Here is a 22,922-nt window from a genome sequence, read left to right on the forward strand (position 1 = left end):
GGGGGATAAGAAAAACATTTCTGCTACTTCTCTTCATCTATAGAAAAAAAAATCCAAATGAATTCCTTAAAAGACCGTGCCACCTACCTGACCAGCATTTAGCTTAAGGAAAGTAAAATATGCACTGCAAGACAATTTGTACAGGCTGAAGATTCTGTCTACAACTTTCCTCCACACTTTAATAACACCTTCAGTTGCATTTTCATCAAGTTCAGAAAGCCAAGGGCAGCTTGATATTAACTGCCGCCAGATAACATCAACCATGTCATCGTCCTCATTATCTTCACTCTCTGTTATCTGAAGAGTTATATCTTCATCCTAAAAAATTGTGAGCACAGAATAATACTTACTGTGAAAAGGAAGGAAAATGCATGATCTGACTATCATGTGGAAACATTTTTCTCATATATGATATACTAAATAATTCCAAATACTAATCCATTAGTAAGCTTCTCTTTATGATATGCTTATTGAATACAGCCAATTAGGCAAAGATTCAAGACTGCTGGGGTTTTCTGTTTTTAAATGCTTCTAAACTAAAATATAATACTCTGCCTGTAGAAAAAAAAAATCTGTTCAAGGGATGTAAAAAAAGCAACAGAACCTGAGCAACAGAAACTATTTACATTATTATAAATACACCTCACAATAGTTTTAACAGAGACTCATGGTACAATTTTTAGAATAGAATTCAGTCAACAGAATTTAGCTTTGCAAATAAAACCTACACCTTTGACTACTGCATCTACATATTCAACAGCTACAGAAGTATAAAACTTACAGGACACTGAGAACAAGTGTCCAAGGTCATTTATTTCATCTCAAATGCACAAGCATAGATCAGGGGTGGGGATCGGGATGAGAGTGTCTCCCCATGTGGATGGAAGTTCCTAGGTAGTCTTGTAAAGAGCCTTACAATTCCCCTTTTACCCGTGACTACACCACCAGTCCAAGAACCTAACTTCAGATAGGAAGAGTAATTAACAGAAATGTAATTTACATAAAATGAACTTAACCTATTTTCAACAGGGCCCTAAGAAATCATTTGATTTCTTAAAAAATTATGATCTTAGGGAAAAGATAACTTTAGTTCATCTTAAAAGTCAAGAGATTTTATTTGCAACACAAACAGCCTAAACCTTATTCACTATTTAATAAAGTAGCCAATTCCCTCAAACATTGCAACAGGAATGTTGGCACTACTCCCCCAGATGACTGTATCCTGTTTTCCTTGCCTGAATTCCTGCTGGCCGACATACTGCTTGTCCAAGAATACCATAAATTCTCTCTTTTTCTTCTTCAGTTATAGTATCTGGAAGCAGATTTTGAACTTCAGATTTTTCTCTAGGCAACAGACGAACACCTTCTCCCTGACTATAAAAACAAAAAATTCATCAAATATTTCAGCTACCGAACTCTCCTAATGACATTTTATATCTCCATTTTAGAGAGGGTTATATCAACTACACATTGAAACATACATACCTGGCATTGTCAACCACCTTTCTGCCCCACCTATAAGCCCAACTAGCCAATGCTGCCCAAGATTTGGCTACTTCAGGTGCCTGCACTGAAGACAGGTGATACAACTGTCCCAAAATAAAGTCAGGTTCTCCAACTCCAATGTGCACTGTCATGACAGGGAAAATAACAAGAGTTCAGTGTTACATTAAGAAATGTCTAACAGTGTTCTGATTGACCTGTTAAGACTTTACTATTTACAAACCAAGCAATAAGCCCAACATTATCACATACATAATTTGTTATGGCCAAAATTTGGATACTTTTCTGCAATGTGACTATTTTAAAAGACATCAGCCTCTCCCATCAGCTTACATAAGCATTTGTAACCTTTAATGACACTAATCTTTAACAATGGCTCAGGTGTCAGACATGCTGTACAATGTCTTACATCCTGCTTTCGAGTGGCTATTCCCTCATGAATAGAATCATTTTAAACATTTGGAAAAACAATAAACAGGTGACAAGCACACAACAGAGACCCACAGGATCGACAGATCTTTATTTAGTTCCATTTTACATAGAGAAAACTGCTTGGTTTAGTGAGTTCATATGCCATGACATAAACTGATTTTAAGACCTAGCCCTTATGAGTATCAAGACTTAGATAACATATACACTAGCATTAATTTTTAAAAACTAGTGCACAAGCCAGGCAGTGGTGGAGCAGGCCTTTAATTCCAGCACTTGGGAGGCAGAGGCAGATTTCTAAGTTCAAGGCCAGCCTGGTCTACAGAGTGAGTTCCAGGACAGCCAGGGCTACACAGAGAAACCCTGTCTCAAAACAAACAAACACACAGAGAAACCCTGTCTCAAAACAAACAAACAAACAAAAACAACCAAACCAAAAAAAAAAAAAAAAAAAAAAAAAAAAAACCTAGTACACAACAAAAAACAAAATGTAATTTAAACCCCAAGCTTCAGTACAACAAAATGGAGGTGCATTCTCCTGTGTCAGTTAAAATGTCTGCATAGCATGTATGCAACACAAATTGGGGGGGGGGGGGGGGGGGGAGGAGACCAGTGCCACCTCCCTATAACTTAGCATTTAGGAAATTCAAGAAAGAAAGTTTTGAGTGTGAGACCAGCTAGACTCTGTAGGGAGGAAGATACTGTTTCAAAAGAAATATAAAGCTGGTATGTGTGGTGGCATATTCCTTTAGTCCCAGTGGTTGGGCATGAGAGGCAGGAGAATCTCCGTTGTTTTGAGGCCAGTTTAGCCTACCTAACAAGTTCTAGGACTGCGGAGCTACAGAGGGAGGCTCTATCTCAAAAAAAGGAGAAAACAAAACGAACCAGAAACTGGGGATGTAGCTTGATAGTAGCTTTCCCTAATGTGTTGAAAATGGTTTAAATAGTGTTTGCTGGCTAGTTCATCTAATTCCATACAGCTATGAGCTGTTGCTTGTTCCTGCAGGAGATACCCTACAAACAAAACAACCAGTTTTCTGCTGAATCCCACAAGAGGTACAGTGCTTTTCTAAGGGGGAAAAAAAAAATCTCCTTACAGAAGCATGGATCCTCCTCCTAGAGCACAGCTCTGCACGGAACAGCCCTCCTGCTGCCAAAGCAACAAGGAGTGAAGATACTGCAGCTTCACAGGCACTGTTTATTGGACACAATTGGAGGTTTCCCCTTTCCTTTTATGTGTGATAATAAAATAAACCTATAACTAGCATGCCCAAGAGCCTGGATTCAATCTTTAACACCCTTTCCACCTCCTCAAAAAAAAAAAAGTTCGTTTAGATGAATCAACCATCCATTTCTTTTCTTTTCTTCTTTCTTTCTTTCTTTTTCTTTTTTCTTTTTTTCTTTTTTTTTTTTTTTTTTTTTTGTCTTTCGAGACAGGGTTTCTCTGTGTAGCCCTGGCTGTCCTGGAGCTCACTCTGTAGACCAGGCTGGCCTTGAACTCAGAAATCCACCTGCCTCTGCCTCCCAAGTGCTGGGATTAAAGGTGTGCGCCACCATCGCTTGGCCAAACATCGGTTTCTTGACCAACTAACTTTGCCAGTGTCAAACAGAATAAGACACTTGAGTCTCTCTATACTTTTTATGTTCCAACAACCAAGTTTAATGGAACACAAGCTATTGCTACATGTCTGCTGCTCTGGACACTCACTCCTTTATGAATCAAGGCAAAAATACGCTCTAAGTCAAAAAAGCAACTTGCACCTGAAAGATTAGACATACAACAGTAAGTTACTGCCAGGCAACATGTTTTTGTAGTTGAACTTTTTGTGGCAAATTATAGCTAGCATAACACTGATTTAACATTTATGAAGTTGGTATTTTTAACGCTAACGAAAGAATGAAATCATACCTGTAGACTCACTCTCAATCCGAGGGTGCTCTTCTCCCACTGTATTAGCAGACGGTAGCTCTATTAGAGTGAGTATGTTCCTAGACAAAGTAGAAAGGCCTGAAAGGTTCTGCTGCTGCTGGGCTCTGTACACCTGCCTCAGCTGTCCCGAAATCTCTTTCCATTCTGCCTGGACCCATTTAGCCAGGGTCAGAATTGACTTAGCCACAGCATATTCAGCTTTCGCAGACTTGCAAAAAGATATAGCACAAGAACTCAACATTTCCATTGCATGTGTTGACTGGCCTACAGGGAAAAAAAATTAAAAAAAAAAAAAAACAATGATACATATAAAACCAATACTTTTAAAATTTATGGTGAAATAATTTATTTCAAGATGGAGTAATTACTTATTTTTCTGTTTTTAAAAACATAAATTCAAGGTGGTGGCACATGCCTTTAATTCTAGAGGCCTTTAATTCTTTAGAGGCAAAGGCAGGTAGATCTCTGTGAGTTCAAGGCTAGTCTGGTCTATAGAACAAGTTCTAGGACAGCCAAGACTACACAGAGAAACCTGTCTGGGAAAAAAACAAATAACTCCCTACAACTCTAGTTCCAGAGGATCCAGCACCTTCTTCTGGCCTCTGTGGGTACCAGGCACATATGTATGTGAGATATATATATATATACATATATATATATATATCTCACATACATATATACATATATACATATATATGTGTGTGTGTGTGTGTGTATGTATGTATGTATATATATATATATATATATATATATATATATATATATATATATATATCTCACAAGAACTCAACATTCCATTGCATGTGTTGACTGGCCTACAGGGAATTAAAAAAAAACCAACAAATACACATATAAAACCAATACTTTTTAAATTTATGGTGAAATAATTTATTTCAAGATGGAGTAATTATATATATATACACACACACACACATACACACACACATATATATATATACACATACACACACACACACACACATATGGAGGCACTGAATACATAAATAAAGTAGCAAAAACTAAGACAAAATAAAACAATACCATAAAGCCAGGCAGGCATGGTAACACATCTTTAATCTCAACACTCAGGAAGCAGAAGCCAGCCTGATTGACATAGTGAGTTTCAGGTCAGCTAGGAAAGTTTAACAGTAACAATAATAAAAAATTCAAGAGCTGCGAAAATGGACCAATGGGTTAAATGCTTGTTGTGTAAGCACTGAGGACTACAGTTTGAATCCCCATAAATGCTGGGTGGGCATGACAGACTGCCTGTAGCCCTAGCACTCTGAGAGAGGATATGGGTAGAAGTGAAACAATCCTGCCTCAGTAATATGAGATAGATAACAATCAAGGACATCCACTGTCAACCTCTGGTCCCCACATACATGCACACATACATGAACTGAACTTACAGTAGGCATGGCTCCTACAAATACACATAAGTAGGCACACCACATTCCCCAAAAGAAAACAGCTGAATCCAGACATAATCAAGGATCTTGAAAACATGTCTTACTGAAGGACACTGTATTAAATGTACATCTTTTGGAAAGTGCTACTAAATATCAATTATAAAATACCAGCATGCCATAAACAATGTTCTACAAAAGCCAGAAATAATTTTTTTCTAAAATACTTCTTTACACCACACACAGAAGCATGCCTATAGTTTACTAACCTGCAGTATATAACAATTTGGTTTTTTCAATATCAAGCTCAGGCCCCCATTTTTCATCCACTTGACCTTGAGTGGACAGTTTTTTAAAATGCTGGACTAAGTCCTGGGCAGTGGTTGTCTTTCCCAGCTGAACCTCACTGCACTGTGCCAGCAGTCTTGTCGCCAGTGACACATTCCCCCGTTTTCTAGCAAATTTTGCCGCCGTCAGACCTAATTCCATGAGATGGCTTCTAATTGGTACTGTTTGTTCTGGAAACAAGAAAATGTCTCATTATTTCCCAACTCACTTGACTCCAGAGGGTGTTTCTGAAGCATATTCTTCTTCACCATCTCTTAACCCTCAAACCCCAACAGCTACCACAGTGCTTAGCATATAACAGTGTTTAAGTGAAGAAACACAACCAAGCAGAGCAAAGAGAAAATCACTCTTTACAAGAAATTAACCTTGTAACATCTGAATTGTCAGAAAAGAGCCTCCATCAGAGCCTGGAGAGACAGCTTGTCAGTTGACAGCATTTGCTACTACTCTTGCAGGAGATGGTTGAATTCCCAGCGCCCACATGATGGTTCACAACTGCCTGTAATGCCAGTTCCAGGGAATACAGCACTATCTTCTTTCTGCCCTCTAGGTACATGTGGTACACATATACAAATGCAGGCAAACACTCATATACATAAAATAAAAAGGATATTTTAAAAATGATGAATGCAGTACATTAAAAAGGAAGGAAAGGAAGAGGGAGGAAGGGAAGGAAGAGTCTAGGTTAAACAGCAGGAAAAAGAATGAAAGTCAAAGAAGCCAAAGACCACCCTCCATTCCCTTTCATTGGCCCCTGGACAAGACATCTAGCCTGTGGCATTAAAGCCTTATCAGTGCTATGATTCCTAAACTTGTAGCCCAGAACAGAGAGCTGAGTCCTACCTGCCAAGTGAACAATTACATTTCAAAGGCCTTGGAAAGTGTGGTTAAGTGAATTCCTATCACTTGTTAAAACTGCTCCCTTATTCTCTTTACTTTTTCTCAAAAAAAGACCCACTGCCTGAGCAGGTGCTTGGCAATTTCATTAGAATTTACTTTTCACAAATTGTTTTTTCCTTCCTTATTGTCATCCCTAAGTACATTTCTTAGCGAAGCAGGAAGCTGGTCCCTTTGCCTCATTCTTAGCCTCCTCTAATCCACAAGCCAACAACTTTCACTGGAAGTAATCACACAGAAGTAAACTTGGAACCAATTCCTCAGGTCAATCGGAGATCCCTGTTACTCTTTGAGCTGCCTGCATCCATACTTCCACTCAACACAGCACTGAGGTGTTCATTCTTTCACTGCTTGGTCTTTCCTGCTGGACTTGCAAATCTCCTTGGTTGTATCAGTGAACACAATAGGTTCACCTTGCTTGCCATTATTTGCTAATTAATCACAGTATGTGGTACAAACTACTACTTCTGGATTGTGTCTAAAGAATAAAACGGATTGGGAATGAAGTTGTATATGAACATGTTAGGTTACTGACTTTCCAATTTTAAGTAATGTTTCATATAGCAAGGAAAAGAGATGGTGGTACTTTCAACCCTATTTATGCCTCATCCTGTGCTAATGCTTTTATATTATCTCACCTCGAAAATGGGATAATTCTCACATAAATTATAAGAAAAGCGGCTCAGAAATGCTTCATGCTAAGGACCCTCAATTTGCAAATGCTGAACCAGTGTTCTAAATCCAATGAGAGGCTATCTTAGGCAGAAGCCAATATTGTCTGGTAATTAAAGGCCTATATTGGAAGTGGATTTACTTAACATTTAATACTTAAGGTTTATTCAGTAACTTTAGTCACCATATAATCAACTAAAACTATAGCACTGAGGCAAAGTACTACTCTATGGCAATAAAACAGTCACTTTCCTTTAAAAAATTTACATATTCATTCTAAGTATTTGAAAATCTTTAATGTTTGTAGCACATAGTAAATGCTGAAGAATTCGTACATAGAATATATAAAGAAGCCTTATTCATTAAAAATGGGCAAAAGATTCTGGGCATGGTAGCAAACACATTTAATCTGAGCACTGGATCTCTGAATTCAAGAACAGCCTGGTCTACTTTTGATTCAAAGACAATCAGAGCTACACCGTAAGACCCTGTCAAAAACAGAGAAAAGGCCAGGCATGGTGGTCATACCTATAATCTCAACATTCAGGAGGCAAAGACAGGCAATTATCTGTGAGGTCAAGGCCAGCCTGGCCTGAACAGCAAGTGCCAGAGCTACAGAGAGAGATTTTTGCCTCCTACCCCAATAAAAAAGAAAAACAGGCAAAAGATGTTAAGAGATATTTGAAACATAAAGCACACAATAGCATCTGTGCAAAGAAAATGATGAGGAAATGCACTATCACCGGGGAAATACAAACTAAAACCATGAACTAAAATTATACCTACTCACTTAAAAAAAAAAAACAAGAGAACTGGAACATTCATAAATACTAAAAAACATGAAAAAGGTATAACCACTAGCTAAGAAATACTGAATTATTTACAAAGTTAAACCTATTAACTCAACAGTCTCACTCCTACACTTTAACTCAAGAGAAGCATAGCCCTAAGATTTGACTGTGGTATTGAGCATGAATATATACTGACAGTTTGTCCTGTCAACTTGACAGGATTTGGGATCATCACAGAAACAGACCTCTGAATACACCTGTGAGGGTGTTTCCAGAAAGGTTTAACTTTTGAGATGGGAAGACTCACCCAAAAAACAGTACAGGCACTGGTGTATGGGAACAAGAGAAAGCAAACTAAGCATTAGCATTCATCTCTGCTTCCTGGTGGCAGCTGCATTTCTGTCTCCATGATTTCCCTATCATGATGAACTGTACCTTAAACTTTGAGCCAATATAAACCCTTCTTTCCTTAAGTTTATTGACAGGTTTTGGCCAAAAGCAACAAGAAAAATAATACAAATGTTCATAGTAGCTTTGTGCTTAGCTATCCAACTAGAAAAACTGAGAACAAACTCATACCAGAGAATGGAAAAATAAACAAATGGTGGCACATCCATATAGTGGAATACTTCTAGACAATAAAAAAAGGTCCACCTTACTAACAAGTTAACATGGGAAAACCTTAAAAATACAATGTAAGCTGGAGACACCAAATATAGTAGCACGCAGCACAATTCCATTTATATAAAGACACAACAAAGATACATTTAATTTACAATGATAGAAAACAAATCATCAGCTGCCTGAGATGGGGCAATGATAAGAAAATAAACAGAGAAGACATAGGACTTTCTGGGTACACAGAGAAAGATGGGAGAAAACTCAAACTGCATACTTAAATTTTAATTTACATCTCAGTAAAGCTAGTTTTAAGAAAAAGAAAATCGAGGGAAAAAAAAGGAAGAAAAACAGAAAAAGAAAATCGGGCCAAGAGGTAACATATGCCTTTAATCCCAATACTTGAAAGGCAGGTAGATCTCTGAGTTTGAAGCCAACCTGGTCTACACAGTAAGTTCCATAAGGGGTTGGTGGAAGAGATGAGGGGCGAGGGAAGGGGAGAGGAGGGAAATAGAGGGAAGGGATGTTACCTTTAATTTTCTCTAACAGTTGATTCTGGTACATGGTATATCTCAGTGCCTGCATCCATGGCCGCACATCATGCTGTTTACATGAGCGAAGAGCATCACTAAAGAGTGGGATAAGACAGTCCTGGCAGAAAGACAAAGACTTATGTAAAACAATCTCAGGAAAGACTACAGCCTTTAGATCTATTCCTCTATTCCAACTTTCCTACAACCTTCCATCATGTCCCTTGCAACCTGTATGTGGTTCGTATGTCTGAACTTGGTCCCAGCTGGTAGAACAGTTTGGGGAAGATCAGGTAATATGGCCTTGTTGAAGAAGTAGAATAAATAGGGGCAGGCTTTAAGATTTCAACAGTGTCTCTTACTCTCTCTGCCTCCAACTTGGAAATCAAAACCTACCATCTCAGCAGCATTACCTACAGTCTGTCATAAAGAACTCTAACCCTCTGAAATTATAAGCTCCAAATCAAATGCTATCTTTTATAAGTTGCCATAGTCATGGTATAAAATTAAAGCATTAAAAAAAGAAAGTAAGCCACACCCAAACAGAAAACCTTTGTTTTATTAAATAAATCTAAAATATTAATACAATTTGTCAGTATATTTACTAATAAAGTACATTTGTAAAAACATGTATTTACTATAAACAGAATTCCAGAAAAGCATTAAGCTACTGATTCTATAATTTTTGTTCAAAGATTGCAATTCCTTTACAAAGGTTCTCTCTTTGGTTGAAGCTTACTCTATTTAGAGTCAAATCCAAAATTTATGTGTAAGAAAAACCAAACGGCCAAAATCTCAAGTTCTTCTGTCTGCACTATACTACCACAAATCAAACTCTGTCTAGAGAGGGGTAGGAGAGATGATGGCTCAGTAGTTGAGGGGACTGGCTGCTTTTCCAGTGGCCCCAAGTTCAATTCCCATCATTCACACACACAAGGATCATACAGACATATATGCAAGACACTAATGTACTTAAAATAAAAATAAATTATTCTTTAAAAAAAGAGAATCTGTCTAGAAATGAAATTTTAGACTTCTGAGTTCACCAGTTTACTCAATTACAAATTCTATTTTAAAACCTGAGAAAATGAAGTTTTTGATCTATACTATCATATTAATACTAACAGAAAATGTTTACAAAAATACACTTCAGGGATGGAGAGATGGCTCAGTGGTTAAGCTCACTTGTTGGTTTCAGAAGATCCACCATGTTAAATTCCCAGCCTCCATGGTGGTTCACACCCATCTGTAACTCTAATCTTAGGGAATCCAATGCCCTCTTCCAGTTTCTAAAGGCACCAAACATGTAAGCAGTGCACAGACATGCATGCAGGCAAAACATTCATACACATAAACTAAATTTTTTTAAAATGTAAGGAAAAAAACAAAACAAACAACAAATAATCTACACACCTCTGTTGAAAGTCTATTGGAAACTGTGTTCTCTAGTGCAGATGAGCAGTAGAGCTGCAGGGTACTCAGTACTGGCAAGGACTGTGACACCGTTAGTGTGGACAATCTTAGTGGTCCAATAGCGATGCGTGAGGTTTGCTTCAAGTATTTTACCACATTTCTGAAAGAACATATTTGCTGTCAATAAATTAACAAGATTCTTCAGCGTGTAGTCACTAATATCAAGTCACTAAGGCATTATCATTTGGCAAAAAAATAAAAATAAAAATAAAAAATAAATAAATAAATCAGGGGTCATATAAAGAAAAAGCAGCCTGCTCTATGGTAGACTGTGAGCAAGGTAAGACATCTACTGTAGGGGTTTCTACACATCTACAGTTCCAATCACATCACCCCTTGCCACCACCTGCCAATGCACACTAGTGACTCACTCGGTTAAGGACTGCCATTTCTGATCTTGTTCCACATGGTTTAAAGCAGTTGCCAGGAAGACCGAGCTTCTCAACAGTTGGACTTCAATGGATTTCTGAAGCTCCCGTGGGTCTGGGCTTAGCATGTTAGGAAGAAGCTTTTTCATATCTAAACAAGTTAGATAATTAAATTAATTTAATCTTAATGTACAAAAGTATTAATATATTCTGACAATACTTAATTATCGTTAATGAAAACTTCATTTCATTACGTTTGGGTAGCTAGACATAAAGCATTTCAGACCACAATATAAACAGCATTATTTAACATAAAATTATATTTCCTGCCTCTTACCTGGCCTTAAAAGTGCAAACACTAGCAAACAACCTATTCCCCCCTTCTTTTCACATTCATACTTTGCTCAAAAATAGACTAAAACCTGATTCTAAAAAGGATTTAACCATTTCAGTGAATTTTTCTCCACTTTAGTTCATGAAATTTAAGCTCACTTTTTTACTTATTTAGTGGTGTATACTGTCTGTACATCTAGAGGCCAGAGGTCAACCTCCTCTATTCTTCCTTGAGAATCATCCATCTTTGTTTTGAGACAGTCTCTCATTGGCCACTCTACCTTCCTTTTACTGGGACTACAAGCATATACCATCATACATGGATTTTTTATACAGATCCTATGAATTGAACTCAGCTCTTCATGTTTGTGTGACAAGCATTTTAGTGACTGAGCTAGCTCCTAAATTCCAAACTTATTTGTATAACTTAACTAAGTGTATGTGGCCAAATTCATTTATACCAGAAAAACTAAAATAATTCTAGAACAAGTAAACTATAATTATTACAGACCTGAAATTAAGTTCAGAGATGAATACATGTCAACAGATCAACCCACTAATTTTGCACCTCCTATAAGAAACTAAAACCACCAGGTACACTGGAGCCCAGCACTCAGGAGGCAAAGTTAGGAGGATCTTATGAATTCAGGGAAAGTCAACATACTGAGTTCCAAGGGGACACACACAGACACACAACACACACACCAAAATTTCAGAAAGAAAAATTAGTTTTAAAACAAATTAGTTTCTAAAACAAAAGGTTAATTACATGGAAACAAAAACTGACATAATGACTTTAAAAAGTCAAAAATGATTCTGGTTGGTTTTGTAGCTCTCCAGAGGTACTTGAGAGCCTTAAACAATGCAGCCTACTCTCCAAGGCGCAAACGTCAAAAACACAGACCTCTGACAGAAGTGTACGCACAGTATGCTCATCAAGATGGAAACTGCAGTTAAAACACTGCTTTGTACTTTCTCAAGCTAAATGTCTATATTCATCTCAATGTATCAATATCACCTCTTCCAGTTTAGTTTTAACTGAGTCATTTTTCATTTATCAACTACTAATAGCACCTAATTCTGTTACACCGTCTCCAATATACAGAAACCAATAGTCTAGGACTCCAAATAAATATACAGAAGTTTACCAATAAGCTATCCAAAATTTTAAGAAATTTGTTATGAAAAAACTTAAAACCATTCTCAAATACCTATTTTTTCTTTTGACCCTCCAGCAAGCAGGTTAATATTTTCTCCTGGTAATAATTCCAACTGCTCAGTGCATTCAACAAACTCTCCAGACTCGAAGCTGCTGAGTGACCTGTAATTAAAATACACATCAGCTTGTGTTAGGCCTTACCAGCCCTGTATAACCACTGGGGGCTGCAGGGAGAACAAGCACTATAAGGAAGCAGCCATCTAGAGAAATGGCATTTACAAGTAAAGTACTGTTTCATCTTGATGTAGCTCCCATCGCTGCAATGACAGGAAAACAGGAAGGTGGGTCTTAGCCATGACAACCAGTTGAGCTTGCTCACCCCTCTGTCTTCATCCTTTTTCTGTAGTGGGTGGTCTAGCTGCCTGTTAATACACTGGCAGTAGACTACACTATGTCTTCAATACTTGCTCTCTCCAAGCCACTACAACCAGCCAGCTGGCCTCTCTCCCCACCAGGAGCCTACATTTTTTCCCTTTAAGACCCCTATCATCTAAGTTTTGTACCTTAGCCCTGACTCCTTCACTGAGACCTCGATTTTTATGTTTTATGGTTTTTTTGTTTTTATGATTTTTTTTTATGAGACTCATTTACCTTCCCTGAAAGAATTCCAATTTTCAGGCTGGAGAGATGGCTTAGTGGTTAAGAACACCGGCTGCTCTTCCAGAGGTCCTGAGTTCAATTCCCAGCAACCACATGGTGGCTCACAATCATTTGTAATGGGATCCACTGCCTCTTCTGGTGTGTCTGAAGACAGCTACAGTGTACTCACGTACATAAATCTTTAAAAAAATTTTTCCAATTTTCTGTTCTTATCTGTAGCCATCTCCTATGGCCTTGATGCTCCAAAGCCAAAATGAGATACTTCAGTCATACTAAGCTCCACACTACTCCGCTATCCCTACCACAGATACTCCCCAATTACGAGGAAGATTTATATTCTCAATCTCTCTCTTCTGTCTGTTTTAAGACAAGCTCTCCATTGGCTTGAAACTAACGATGAAAATCCTGACGATGCCTCTCAAGTGCTGGGATTACTGCCTACACTCACCAACCCACCCCCGGCCCACCTCAAGTCCCATGCTCTCCTTATCTGCCTCTCTCACTGGTCCCTTCTCTTATCACTGTCTGAAAGCAGCAATGGAAATGTTCATCATCCGCCTTACCCAACTCCTGCTCTGACCTATACCAGTATAACCAGTTGTTTCTAGTGAAACAGTGAGAGTTAAGTACTGGCTGCTGCTGAACTTCATGTCTAGTAACCAAAACAAGACCTGGGTTTTCTAGTGCCAGGATCCCTATGTTCCCACTGCTCTACAATTCTTGACTTTCAGCTGCCCTCCTCTTCCAAACAAAATAAAACTTACTATTCTGATTTCTTCTGCCTCTACTGCAATCTACCACAGGTATCCTAAACTGTCTATGCCTAACTACTTTCCTTGAGAAACAGAAAAGACAAGCCTACTTACTGCTTTGTCAAGGTTTTTCTCCCGTTTCTTCACTCTCCGTTCTGAAGAGGCAAAAGCGGCATTGTGTCCTGCTACACTGTGCCCTGATGCTCTCACAGACTGTCTTTAGTTATCAGGAAGGGACAGCAAACCAACTCTGATGAGCTTTGCCCTACCAGCCATGTGACTAAAGTGCAGTAAATTCTCAATTTTGAGAAGGATAATTAAAAAGGAATAATTTAATAGATGAAAATAAAATAGAAAATAATTTATAAATGTTCAGACTCTCATCATTAAAACAAAATGTCTTTGATTATTCAAAGACAGTTCTTCAGAAACATAGCTGTCCTATGTGAATATCTCTAAAGCATTGCCTTTTTGTATATGATTCTATCTTCCCACTAAGCAGATTTCTTCCTTGCCTGTTTTCTTCCTGTTATAAATATAACCAATTTTAGTATGTTCCACCATGGAGGAAGGCTACTTATTGACAGGACAGACAATGCAGATCCGTAACTGGCAGATGCAGCCCTTACTTGATATAGTTGAAATCGGCTTTCAGATTGAGTGAGGTGCTGCTGGCGTTCTTCTTCATGTCATGGACTGCGTTCTGCCACTCCTGCACAGCAGCCCAGTCAGCAATAGAGATATAGCACTCACACGCCTTATTTCCTAGGTAGTTGATAACTTCAGGGGAAGAGTCAATTGATTTGGACAGCACAGTTTTTCTGGATTCACCTGGAAGGAAGGAAGGAAGGAAGGAAGGAAGGAAGGAAGGAAGGAATTAATTTTAAAATAAAATTAAGAAAAACTGTAAATATATCGTGAAAAGAAAGTAAACTCCTGGAAACATACAGTAAGTTCCCCTGCACAAATGAAAGGTAGCTTTGGCATATTTTAAATATAAACACTGGATGCTCACCATTTAGAGAGTGTTTTGGGCTGGCACTGTTACGTCCAGCATTGGCCAATGTGAGAACAGACTTGTCAAAGCTGGAGATGCAGCAGTCAACACCTGTCATGGCACACAGGTGCTCCTGGTACTCCACAGAGGCCTTTTCAAACCTTAAATGCAAATATAAAAGTCTTAAAAATTATTCAAATGTATCTCATTCCTAAAACAATTAATGGTGTGAGAATGAATTAATCAGTTGCACCTGGACAATAAGTCAGTTATTTGGAGGAGGAAATCAGATCTGTATCTCACACCAAGACAGTATTGAACAACTAGTGGAAACTACCAATAACAACTTTGATGTCCAACAATAAAGTATGTCAAAGTATCATATATTCACAAATATGTCATAGTATTCATTAAGAAAAATCAGATTGTAGAATATTTACCACAGCAAAATGTTTTTTATAATATTGTTGTATAGAAAAGCCATGTCGCTCCACAGGTATACTGTTGTTTCTGTAGCACTAGAACACCACCACCCACCTAAGAAATGGAGCTTTAGGCACACCAAAACCTGCAAACATCAGGTTATTTATCTTTCCAAATTTAAGTGGTTGTTTCTCCCTCCAAATTTCTAAGAACTAATTAAATGTACATGAGGTATGCCCCTCACTCAAAACTGAATCATCTGCACATGTAATCCACAAATTTGTGAACAAACATTTCAGCAATATACAATATCACACCAGAGTCTAATATGGAAGGTTTTCAATCAAAAATCATGTTTAAAACTATTTATGAAACTGAAAGACCTTGCTTTCCAGTATGATTTCTCATAATCTCTGACTTAAACGAGACAGTCATGCATGGCTGCTAATCAAAAAACAAATGAAAGATGCCTCCTACTGAAGTGATTATAGTACAATGCTCAAAGTGGACAAAGCCATTTTCAATATTATAAAATGCAAAGAATACCATTATTCACTTTTTTCCTTCTAGCTTACCTCCCTTCAGCCTGCTGGGCCACTGAGTTAATCCAAAGAAGGTTTTTACCAACAGCTGAAGATGACCAGACAGCAATTCCCTGTATAGCTTCAGGACAATGGAGCTCACACAGTGCTTCTACCACCATCATGATAGTTACTTCCAATTCATTCCCCTGGAAACAGCAGGCAAACGATTAATCACAGACCTCTCGATACTACTGAAATTCAATTCTCTACTGAACTTAAAACATCTGGTCACAATCTACATATTTAACAATCTTTTTCACAATATTTAGCTTATATGGCTTAAGAATCATCACAAAACATCTATTCTGAACCTAATTAAAGAATTTTCCCATACTTTATAATGTATTCCACAGACAAATTTCTTACTATTCCTAACGTCCCAGTCTTTAGGAATAAGACATTCATATTTTTAACATGTTCTATGTAGAAAACATAAATAACTTTATGGTCCATTATGGGAAGTAAAGTCTGTAATGGGGAAGTCGTCAGTTTTGTGAGATACTGGATGTAGCCTTGAAAAAGAACTAAAGTTAACTTATTTATAGATTGAATTCCATCAGACACCAAACTCAAATTCCTACAATCAGTTAAAATGCATCCCAAATGCACCACATTACCTGAGATAGACTATTTGTTTTCATTTCAGTAAGTAAGTCAAAGCCATGCCTCACTGTCACTGCAGGCTGACCTGCCAACAATCCAACCCTCATGATGGATAGGCGGATCCGAGTGAGCCAGTCTTGGCAAGTCTGTCGATTGGTATAGAAAAAAGTCCTAATGACCTTTAAAAAAAGAAAAGAAAAGAACTCAGAACTAGTTCCCATCATGGTGAAGATGCCTTGTATACCCATAAACAAAACCCAAATGGACTGTGATTTCTACCATATACACCCCACCAGGTTTCACAATCAATTACAAAGCACCACTATTCCATGACACCAACCTTGGGAGGTGACGTTAACGCATTGGCACACCCCTCATAGGCATTATACATTAATTTCTCTAGGTTCTCCAGATACTGAAGTAGAAGAACAAGTCTAAGCTGATTACTCCCATGGCCTTCATCATTATCTGCAGTGGTCCACTGGCTAACATCCTGGTCAGGATTTAGTGTGTGGGCTGCAAGACTTCTAATGATACCTGAAAACAAAGCAGCAACATTCTGAATCAGAGAAAACTCTTAGTAAATCAATTTACCAGATATACTGTTTATATATTCATCAATTTAAAACAAAAAGCAAAGATTAAAAATCTCTCATTTTCTGAGGACAAATGCTTGTCCATACAACCACCTAAGCTTTAAACAGAAGCAGACATGCACATAACAAAGTCAACTAAAAAATTTTATCTAAAAATATCTAGAAATTACTCAAAAAAAAAAAAAAAAAAAAAAAAAAAAAAAAAAAAAAAAAAAACACCAAAAACCTGTGAAATCTCTATCAGTATAAGAAAGCCATGGTTTTTAAAGTTAAAGACCTAGAACTCATCTTCATTACAAAGTTTGAAGAATGCTAAGTGGCTGGTTACCTTCAATTGTCTGGAACGTGTCCTGAGCTCTGCCCAGTGGGGTTCGCAACTTTGAAAGGACAGTAAACTGCGCAGCTTCCCAAATAGCCCACTGCCAAAGGACAGCATCTGTCTTTAGAAGATTGCGGGGAATTGTAGATTGGTCACGCTTATCCAGCCTCTGGCAGCTATAGAACAATCTTTCTAACCAATTGTCCTTCCTGGGAAAAGTAGTTTCATATGTAACAGACGATGACAACTTCATTTTAATAATCAAAACAAGTGCAAGAGGAATGGGAGTTAAGGACAAATTTTCATACCAAAAAACTCCACTGTAAGAACAGGCTGGGTGTACAGCTCATGACAATTTGGCTGCCAGGTTATATTTTATTCACTGTAACTGAACATCTTGACAATATCATCACCTCCAACCCTCCCTCCAATGAATTCATGTTCATCAGATCAGTCAACTACCAATCATCAGTGAATGTCACAGTCCACTTCTGTTGATTAAAAATACCATTTTCAAAGCAGTACTATCTCTAAACCTGATGAAAAACCAAAGTGAGCTACCAAAGAATATTGCCTTCCAATTTGGCACCTTGGATAGTGTTTTCTCAAATCTGGGTGTAATTATCATCAGAGTCTTAAAATTACCTTTTTCTAATGAAAGAGTCTTACCCTGTTCGGTGAGAGTTTCCATACAAAATGAAACTGATGACATCAGAAAAGTCCTGAGGGTGGAATGTGTTACTTGGTGCTTTACTCATGTGGCTTCTCAACGCTAGAGAAATCTCCTGAATCTCTGTGTGATTGTTATTGCTGTTAACAGAAAGTAGTCATTATTATTATGTAAGATGTTTTAGAAGAGTAGCAGATTCTATAGATGAGATACTATACATCATTGAAAGCACAAACAAAACCAAGGCTTAAAAATTGTATACAGAACATCAGGCATAAAGACAAAATGCATATGAACAGGAAGGAGGGAGGGATTTTAAGGTCACAATTTTAGAATCTTAAAAGTTCTCAAATTAGAGGTGGCTCAATGTTAAGAGTATGTGCTGCTCTTGGTGCACTTCCAAGGGCCCTGAGTTCAGTTCCTAGTACCCACACAACTGCCTATAACTCAAGGTCCCAGGAATCCAACAGGGGACAGACACACACATATGCACACAAACCCAGGCTTGTATACACACTAAGTAAAGTAAAATCTTTTCTTAAAAAGACTGCTAGTATATATCTATAATCCTAGAACTTGGGAGGTAGGAAGATCTTGAGTTCAAGAACAGCCTGGACTACAAACCAAGGCCATAAATAAATAAATAAATAAATAAATAAATAAATAAATTTTTAAAAGGGAAAAGGAGAGTGCACACTAAGGATGTAGCTCAGTCAGTGGAATGCTTGTCCAACATATACAAAGCTCTAGGTTTGCTCACAAACAAAATAAACTGAACACTATGATGCATACTTGTAATCCCAGCACTCTGAAGGAACCAAAAAGAACTGGTAGTTTAGGATTCTCCTTGGCTACACAAGAAGTTAAAAGCTAGTCTCTGGAAAAACTGAAACACTTTATCAAAAATGAAACAAGTGTTCCCAAAATCAACTTAATCAAAACCAAAAAAAAAAAAAAAAATTTTACCTGAACTAATGGGGTTGGAGAGGTGCCTCAGTTATTAAGGGTACTTCTTAATCTGCAGAGGAGCTGAGTTTGGTTTCCAGTACCCACAAGGCAGCTCAAAACCATGTACAATGGGGGCTGGAGATGTGACTCAACAGTTAAGAGCACTGGCTGCTCTTCAGAGGTTCTGAGTTCAATTCCCAGCAACCACAGGTGGCTCATAATCATCTGTGATGTGATCTGATGCCTCTTCTGGTGTGTCTAAAAATAGCTACAGAGTGTGTGTGTGTGTGTGTGTGTGTGTGTGTGTGTGTGTATACATGTATATACATATATATGTATGTATATATAGTAAGTCTTTAAAAACAACAACAACAAAATTTGTGAATCAAATTCCAAGGGATTCAACATCTTTGTCCTGATCTCTCTGGACACACCAGGCATGCACGTGGTGGTACAGAGATGTACACACAGGCAAAACACTCAGATATAAAATAAAAATAAATCATTTAAAATGAAAAATCTAGGAAATCCTGTCTTGGAAAACCAAACCAAAAGGGGAAGAGAGGGTAGGGGGAAAAAAAGAAAATCTAAACTACTAAAAAATGCATTTTGGTTCTACATGGATTATTCTCCACTAATTATAAGATGATAAGAGTCATAAAAAATAAAAACTTTTACTCTTCTAGGTCTCCAAAATTATCCTCAGACATCCCTTTGATCACTAAGTACCATGTAACATGTAAAATTAATATGGTGATTTATCTTTTTCTACAGGAGACAATTATAGGTGGTAAAATATAGTGAGACAAACAGTTATACCTTAGTACAACATCTAAAGGAATTGACTTCAACAGCTTTCCAAAGGCCTGTCGAATACGAGTTCCACTATGGACAAGCTGAACACGGCAGACATCAACACACCTATGAAAAATAACAGATAAAGCAGGTGTGGTAGCATTCCCATGTACAGTATAGTCAGAGTCAAAGATGTGCTCTCTCGTCTATACCTCTGTAGCAGATCATCTGGCAAGGAAGAGGACAGAGCATGGAGACTGCTACATGCTTGCAAGCAGATATTCACATCTTCAACAAGAGCTATTATTAAAAAAGAAAAGATACTTTCAGTGACACCCCACACACAAAAGTGTATGTCATGTATTGAATTCATTCATTCATTCACTTACTCATCAAACAGGTAGCACCAACTATGGATTACACCCTACTCTTGCCTCCTTTCTGACAGTAATACCTAGGAAACTAGTACTCAACAAAAAAAACAAGTTGACCATTCCACATATAAACCTTATTCTAAGAAAAAATTTTCAACTTCCTGGAATTAGCTAACATATAAGATTGATAATCTAGCAGTTCAATTATCTTTCAAATACTAAGAATGCAATATAATCTACTATGAATGGAACTAAAATAGGGACTGTGCATTTTCACATCTACAAGTGCTGATCTAACAACCTTCTGCTAACCAATATTCTTTAAAGGGTAAACAAAATTAAAACATAAGTCTCTTACTGTTGGCTAAAAGGCCTTTGGAAAATTTATGAAAAGATGGAAGGGAGAATAAAGGTGCATATGTTTCAGACTTCTTCATTAATACAGCAACTTCCAAAGCCCATGTCATTAACAGTTTCCTGAAACATAAAATAAAGTTGGCTTTACATTAAAACAAAACAAAAACCACAAGATACTCTCTTCTATCAGTTTTTTTTTTTTACTTTTCAAAGGACAAAAGTAGTAATAATAACAAAATAAAATTTTTAAGGCAGATCTGGAGAGGCTGCTCAGTGGCTGAGTGGCCACTGCCCTTGCAGGACTGAAGTTCAGTCTCTAGCACCCAAGTAAGCCAGCTCACAACACTCTGTTACTCCAGCTCCAGGGAAATCCAGCACCACAGCCTCCAAGAGCACTGCACTCACTTGCACATACAGGGATACAAAGAAAAAACCATACAAAATTAAAAGGAAACTAAATCTGTAAGTAAAAAGCAAAGTCTAAAGAATTTTGTTTCTGTATCATGATATTGTGTCTGAAAAGGAGCCGAGTGCCACTGGAAAAGCTCACCAAAGTACAGCCCTGCGGGAATCACAGAAATCAAGTAACAGAATCAAATCAGATACTTCACAATGAAGCTCTAATTTACATTTCTTAGCCTCAAATTGCAATAAATTAATAAACTTAGGAATTTAATATTATTTTTAAAAAAACTACTTAGGTACCTTGTGTCCTGGTTAAGATTATCTTTTTTTAGCAAAATTCCCAAAAGATTTAATATAATTGAGAAATGTTTCTTTGTGGCTGTAGTCACAGTACTAATCACCGCACCATCAAATAAGGAAGGGGATGAAGAGCTAAGACTACTGGATATGAAGTGATCATGCCTGAAAAAAAAAAGTAGAGACCATGTTTTCAGCTGTCATCAAAAGAAGTTAGCAAGGTCAAGAAACAAAACGTTCGTGCTTTTTTTTCTTCTGAGGACCTGAGAACACACTACCTGGTACAATGCGAATACAGGGTGTAGAGCACCGCATACTGAATGGCAGGGAAGTGAACAGCCAGGTCACTATGCACAATCATCAGATTCTTACTCAGCAGTGCAAATACAGTTGGAGACAGTGCCCACATCTGCCAAGGTAAAAACAAAGTATAGTTATGGCTCCCCCAAGACACACAAGTGCATGCATGGAACAGTCTACTTTTGGAATCAAGTGTACTTAGCCTGAAGCTTGGAAATTATCTAGTACACAAAGCTGGAGTCCTCAGCAAATAGTTTTTCAAGTTAGGCTTTGCAGCTAGGTGGCATCTCTGTTTAACTCAGCAATTCCTCAACTATTCCACTGTCTTGGGGCATCAGCTAAAACAAGGAATGCTGAGTACAGTGTGGTAATGTTCAAACCATGCTGGGTAATCAACTCACTAAACACGAGTACAAATGTAAGCAGGAATTGTATGGTATGTAAAATATACCTCAATCAAGCTATTTAAAACACAAATGAGAAGCAAGTACACAACTAAGTTTGGGGCAAAGGATCAGTTAGCTGATGTCTAGTTTAAGCAAACCCCTTTGTACTTTTTGATACCATAACCTGTATTTCCTCAATCATCAGTATATTGCAAATGGCAATATCAGTATATTTTGTTCAATGACAAAGCTAGCAATCTTGCCTCCCTGACCCATTCCCACCCAGCTCTTTTCCTCTAGGGCACAATGCTCCATCTGACTACCTGCTACATCCACTGCTATCTCTGACTGACTGCCAAATCAGAGAGTGTAAACCTTCTCCAATCTATAACAGGACAGGAATTCCTCAAAAATAAAACACACATGTAAAAGAAAGGGAGTTTCCAACGGTTATCAAATGTAAGGTGAAATAGCAGGGAGGAAGGGGCATCTGTGGGACAGGGCAGGCACTCTGACACAAAAGCTGGAGAAAGCAGGCACAAGCATCAAGTCTTCTTCCTTCTCATAAATACAGAACATTGCCCTCTACTAAAATCAGATAGCATAAATCCAATACTACGGAGGCAAAGGAAAGGGTATGCAGATTGTTAAGTTTTACACCAGTCAGAGTTACACAGCTAATTTCTTGTATCCTTTTGGTTTTTTTGTAATGATGGAATTGAATTCAGGGTACGCACTCTGCCACTTAGTTACATTCCCAGCCTTCTCCCTCCCCAACCTATACACTGGGTATGTTTTGTGTATGTTGATGACTTCATTATGACATGTTCACATGAACAAAATGTATTCTGATCACATTTCCCCTCCTCCATTACCCTCTTTTATCCCCTTGCACTCCTACTAATCCTTTTCTTCTGAAACTCTTTACTTCAACTGTGTGTCCTTTTGGTGTTTGTTTTGTTTTGAGACCCAACAGATTTTATTAGTATAGTTTAT

General features: G+C 37.8%; 1 protein-coding gene across 3 annotated transcripts in view; it reads right to left on the reverse strand.

The window, feature by feature from the left end:
• Nucleotides 1-22,922, reverse strand: part of Smg1 (SMG1 nonsense mediated mRNA decay associated PI3K related kinase) — a 100,420-nt gene that overhangs the window by 31,120 nt on the left and 46,378 nt on the right. For all 3 annotated transcript variants that reach the window (XM_076941543.1, XM_034505599.2, XM_076941546.1), the window contains 21 exons: nucleotides 21,519-21,649; nucleotides 21,244-21,405; nucleotides 20,540-20,658; nucleotides 20,020-20,107; nucleotides 19,832-19,933; nucleotides 18,064-18,204; nucleotides 17,404-17,603; nucleotides 16,820-17,016; nucleotides 16,494-16,658; nucleotides 15,868-16,022; nucleotides 14,888-15,030; nucleotides 14,502-14,703; nucleotides 12,513-12,622; nucleotides 10,972-11,119; nucleotides 10,541-10,700; nucleotides 9,128-9,248; nucleotides 5,541-5,789; nucleotides 3,842-4,126; nucleotides 1,486-1,630; nucleotides 1,236-1,374; nucleotides 88-318 (listed from right to left, as the gene is read on the reverse strand). In XM_076941543.1, coding sequence (XP_076797658.1) covers nucleotides 88-318; nucleotides 1,236-1,374; nucleotides 1,486-1,630; nucleotides 3,842-4,126; nucleotides 5,541-5,789; nucleotides 9,128-9,248; nucleotides 10,541-10,700; nucleotides 10,972-11,119; nucleotides 12,513-12,622; nucleotides 14,502-14,703; nucleotides 14,888-15,030; nucleotides 15,868-16,022; nucleotides 16,494-16,658; nucleotides 16,820-17,016; nucleotides 17,404-17,603; nucleotides 18,064-18,204; nucleotides 19,832-19,933; nucleotides 20,020-20,107; nucleotides 20,540-20,658; nucleotides 21,244-21,405; nucleotides 21,519-21,649 — 3,393 coding nt within the window. The remainder of the gene's footprint in view (nucleotides 1-87; nucleotides 319-1,235; nucleotides 1,375-1,485; nucleotides 1,631-3,841; nucleotides 4,127-5,540; nucleotides 5,790-9,127; nucleotides 9,249-10,540; nucleotides 10,701-10,971; nucleotides 11,120-12,512; nucleotides 12,623-14,501; nucleotides 14,704-14,887; nucleotides 15,031-15,867; nucleotides 16,023-16,493; nucleotides 16,659-16,819; nucleotides 17,017-17,403; nucleotides 17,604-18,063; nucleotides 18,205-19,831; nucleotides 19,934-20,019; nucleotides 20,108-20,539; nucleotides 20,659-21,243; nucleotides 21,406-21,518; nucleotides 21,650-22,922) is intronic.

Source organism: Arvicanthis niloticus, chromosome 1 (assembly GCF_011762505.2).
Source record: "Arvicanthis niloticus isolate mArvNil1 chromosome 1, mArvNil1.pat.X, whole genome shotgun sequence".
Lineage (NCBI taxonomy): Eukaryota > Metazoa > Chordata > Mammalia > Rodentia > Muridae > Arvicanthis > Arvicanthis niloticus.